Here is a 3,494-nt window from a genome sequence, read left to right as displayed (position 1 = left end):
TTTTTTTTTTTTTTTTTTTTTTTTTCTGAAAAATAACAGCAACAAAGCAAAGAAACATAACAAATTTAGACACATCAGTTTACATTGGGATGAAAATAGGCATAGATCATTCCGATAATCCAAATATATCGGTCGAGTCCAGATCTGAAATGCCATTCATGCAATTTAGGGAGTTGAGGTTTTGCAGGATCGGTATAACCTGTTAGATATCCAAAAAGAAGAGAAGAAAAGGAAAAGTGATCATTAGGCAACATATGGATTAGACAAAACAAATGCAGAAAACCAAATGGTTTAAAGGTTGCTATAGTCTTCAAAGAAACCCAATTATCTAAAAATTTTCCAGTAAAAGAATATATGATTTGAGTTGACAATCTAGTACGCAAACAGAAAAACCCACAGCCTACCATTGAACTTGTAGTATACCGAAACTTTACAAACAACCAAGCTAAACAGTCAGCTACAAAAATAACTTCCGCAAACAAAGAATAGCTTGATATATGAAATCAAAATAACTGGAGGACCTTGCCACCCCACAAAACATAAGATGGATCAAAATACCTAGAGACAAAGAAACAACTATCTGCACTTCTATTTAATTTTTCCCTTTTTTTCTTCTGGGCAAGAGGCGTGATTCAGTGCTTACCTAAAAGGATTGTCAAAGGACTCCAAAATGCATCGAAAACACCAGGAACTTCCCAAATGAGAATTACCACAAGAAAGCAAGCAAGAATCTTCACTGCTATCACTGATCTTTTCTCGTTATACTTATTACAAATACCGAGAGCTCCATAAACCATCAGAGTGAAAAGTGTATGCATTGGACAGATGTAGTACAGCATATAATCATTGTTGAGAACGATACAGCAAAAGATAACAAAGAAATTTAGCCGCCACATCATCTGCATATAATGATAGATATTAACAAAAGTTACTTGATCACCATCTCTTTTCGGCCAGTGCTGGGGGATGGGGGAGGGGTGGGTTTGGTGGTTTTATTCATAAAGCTTTCGAGGTAGAAAGAGTTTTAAACTTGGAAAAAAATAACCTGAGCAAAGCGAGCAACACTAAAATCCTTTCTGATGTAATAATACGAAAAATTTCCAAATCCGGTCATCCAAACATATGCAGCAATAAAAATGCGTATTGCATTGTATATCTCTGCAGCAGCAAAATAATGGTACATTAAGAAAAGAACCTGTTGAAACCCAAAAAGGAAAATGTATTAGGCTTGACTATAATCCAACCAAGTACATCAAACTTAACTAAGATCATTGGCATGAGAAAAATAACTAGAAAATATAGTAGTTGATATGCTATCACATACATGTGAAGAACATCAGAACATTTGGAGATTAAGTGTAGGGTACATAAACTCACTCAAATTAATAACTTGGTTAAAAGACGTGCATACATTTTTACAAAGCAAAAATACAGTCAAAAGTCCAAACATAACTGGGAGAACACAAGTGATGGACAGATGAAAATGAATAATCAGCTTATAACAATAGGTATCTGACGCGTACAATGGACGTTCTTACAAATCAAAATAGGCTAACAGTCCAACAACACACCATAAAATCATAAATTTTATGATAAAGATAATAATATAAGACTATGTTTCCCAAAAAGAATGTCAATCCATATATACATTTACATTAAAATAGAACTTGCCTGCATCCATCCTTTCCACTCTTCTGTCTGATGCCGATTAAGGTAAAGAATAGATTTCCCAGAAAATGCTGACTTGTCGCTGTGCTTTTTTAATGATGTTGTTGCTGAAACAATGATGAGTAGAATGTAGAGAAAGAGAAAGAGGTCACGGCTGTAATTCTGTCAAAGAAAAGAACCAATTAAACAGTATAAAGAAGTTTCTACTAATGTAGGTAAGAAAAAGGGAATTAAATAAATTGATGAGTATCTGTAAGAGTGTAAATTTTAGAGGATTCATTTAGAAGCATAATAGATGACACAATACATGAGAAATAATGAAAATCTATGGAATTCGAGCTCAATTCCAGCCCACCTTAGCTATCAACAATAATATCTGGCAAATGGTGGTGTGTCTTAGATAATAGAGAAAAATTAAAATACTACAACAAAAGCATTGCAGCAAAAAGAGTTCTTTAATAGATCGAGATGAAATTATTATTTCAAGAAAAATGTTAAGCACGAATACACTGAGGAAACAAAACTACCTTCTTCGATTCTGCCAGGATAGACGTACGGTCACATATGAAGAAATACAAAAGAATCACTCCAAATTCAGACCTAAACAAGACTGCAATAATGAGTTACGGTTTAATATTATTGGTTAATCAAGTTGAGATTAATCCTGTTAAAACTCACATTGCTCTCAAGGTAGCTCGATTTTCTAGCAAGAAAGTGTCATCCAGTGTAAAAAACCTAAAGACCAGAAAGGTTCAGACAGTAGAAAGGACATTTAAGAAACAGAGTACTTTAAAAGAGAGCATTAATGTACTACAGAAAATGGAAACGACCTTATCAAATTTGTTGTGATGGATGAATTATGTATCTTTGCAGATGCTGTTCTAGCCAGACCTCCTTCCAATAGAACGGCTTGATCATCTTCTCTTACTGTCTCACCTCCCAAGTCAGCTAGATTGATGTCTGAATGACTGCAATCCAGGAAATTTCAATCAACCACAGGAAACGTAAGCAAAAAAATGCTGAATATATACAATTCAAAAGAAAAGGAAAAAAAAAAAGGACAAAAAAAGAGATAGGAAGAAAGAAAAAAGTAAATGGTTGCCTTTGACTGCAACAAGTAAAAAGACAGACGAAAACAAACAACCACAAATTGAATAATAAAAATCAACCTAACGTATTCCTTACTCCTACTTGTTAAATGCTCCTATTCTCTTAACGATACTTCAACTTAAACATAGAGATGAGGGGCATTTTTAATAAATTGTTAATCGAAGATAAATGATGAAAACAGCTAGCAGTAAAATGCAAAAACCTAGAGCAACAAAATTGCAGAGAATTTCTCACGCTTTAGAAAGAGCTGAAGATTTCCTATATTCAAGGAATTCTGAGTATATCCACGAAACAATGATGGGAGACACTCCAAGAAGGAACGATATCTGAGACATGAAAGTATCCTCGTCAGTTAGTTCAGGCTTGAAATGCGACAAAGGTAAGATACTTGAGGCAACAATATGAAAAGATAAGAAAGAGAAAAATAACACAGGACTGATATCATTTAATGTCAAATTAGTAACAGGCAAATCAACATTAACTAATATCAAGACGTCAGAAAAGTTTGAAAGTAATTCCAGTCTGTCCCAGTATTGTTCTCAAACTCAAGCCTCGGAATACAGTGAATAATCATATACCTTAGAAAATTATAGCCCTTGAACATTGATACACATAATCTAACAGATCTACAAATCCAAGATAAATTTCAAAAATATAGGATGAATTGAAAGTGAGGATATGAACCTCGGGGGTAAAAAAAAAAAAAAAAAAAAAAA

At 33.7% G+C, this 3,494-nt stretch overlaps 1 protein-coding gene across 1 annotated transcript in view; it reads right to left on the bottom strand.

The window, feature by feature from the left end:
* LOC111434120 (protein REDUCED WALL ACETYLATION 3-like) overlaps positions 1–3,494 on the bottom strand; it is an 8,045-nt gene that overhangs the window by 2,765 nt on the left and 1,786 nt on the right. The window contains exons 3-10 of the mRNA XM_023071435.1: positions 3,013–3,104; positions 2,499–2,636; positions 2,347–2,403; positions 2,196–2,268; positions 1,672–1,830; positions 1,046–1,195; positions 644–899; positions 84–199 (exon numbers count right to left, since the gene is read on the bottom strand). Coding sequence (XP_022927203.1) covers positions 84–199; positions 644–899; positions 1,046–1,195; positions 1,672–1,830; positions 2,196–2,268; positions 2,347–2,403; positions 2,499–2,636; positions 3,013–3,104 — 1,041 coding nt within the window. The remainder of the gene's footprint in view (positions 1–83; positions 200–643; positions 900–1,045; positions 1,196–1,671; positions 1,831–2,195; positions 2,269–2,346; positions 2,404–2,498; positions 2,637–3,012; positions 3,105–3,494) is intronic.

The sequence above is a fragment of the Cucurbita moschata genome, unplaced genomic scaffold, assembly GCF_002738365.1.
Source record: "Cucurbita moschata cultivar Rifu unplaced genomic scaffold, Cmos_1.0 Cmo_Scf00044, whole genome shotgun sequence".
In the NCBI taxonomy this organism is placed as follows: Eukaryota; Viridiplantae; Streptophyta; class Magnoliopsida; order Cucurbitales; family Cucurbitaceae; genus Cucurbita; species Cucurbita moschata.
The sequence above is the reverse complement of the archived record's forward strand: the minus strand, read 5'-3'. Positions and strand labels throughout refer to the sequence as shown.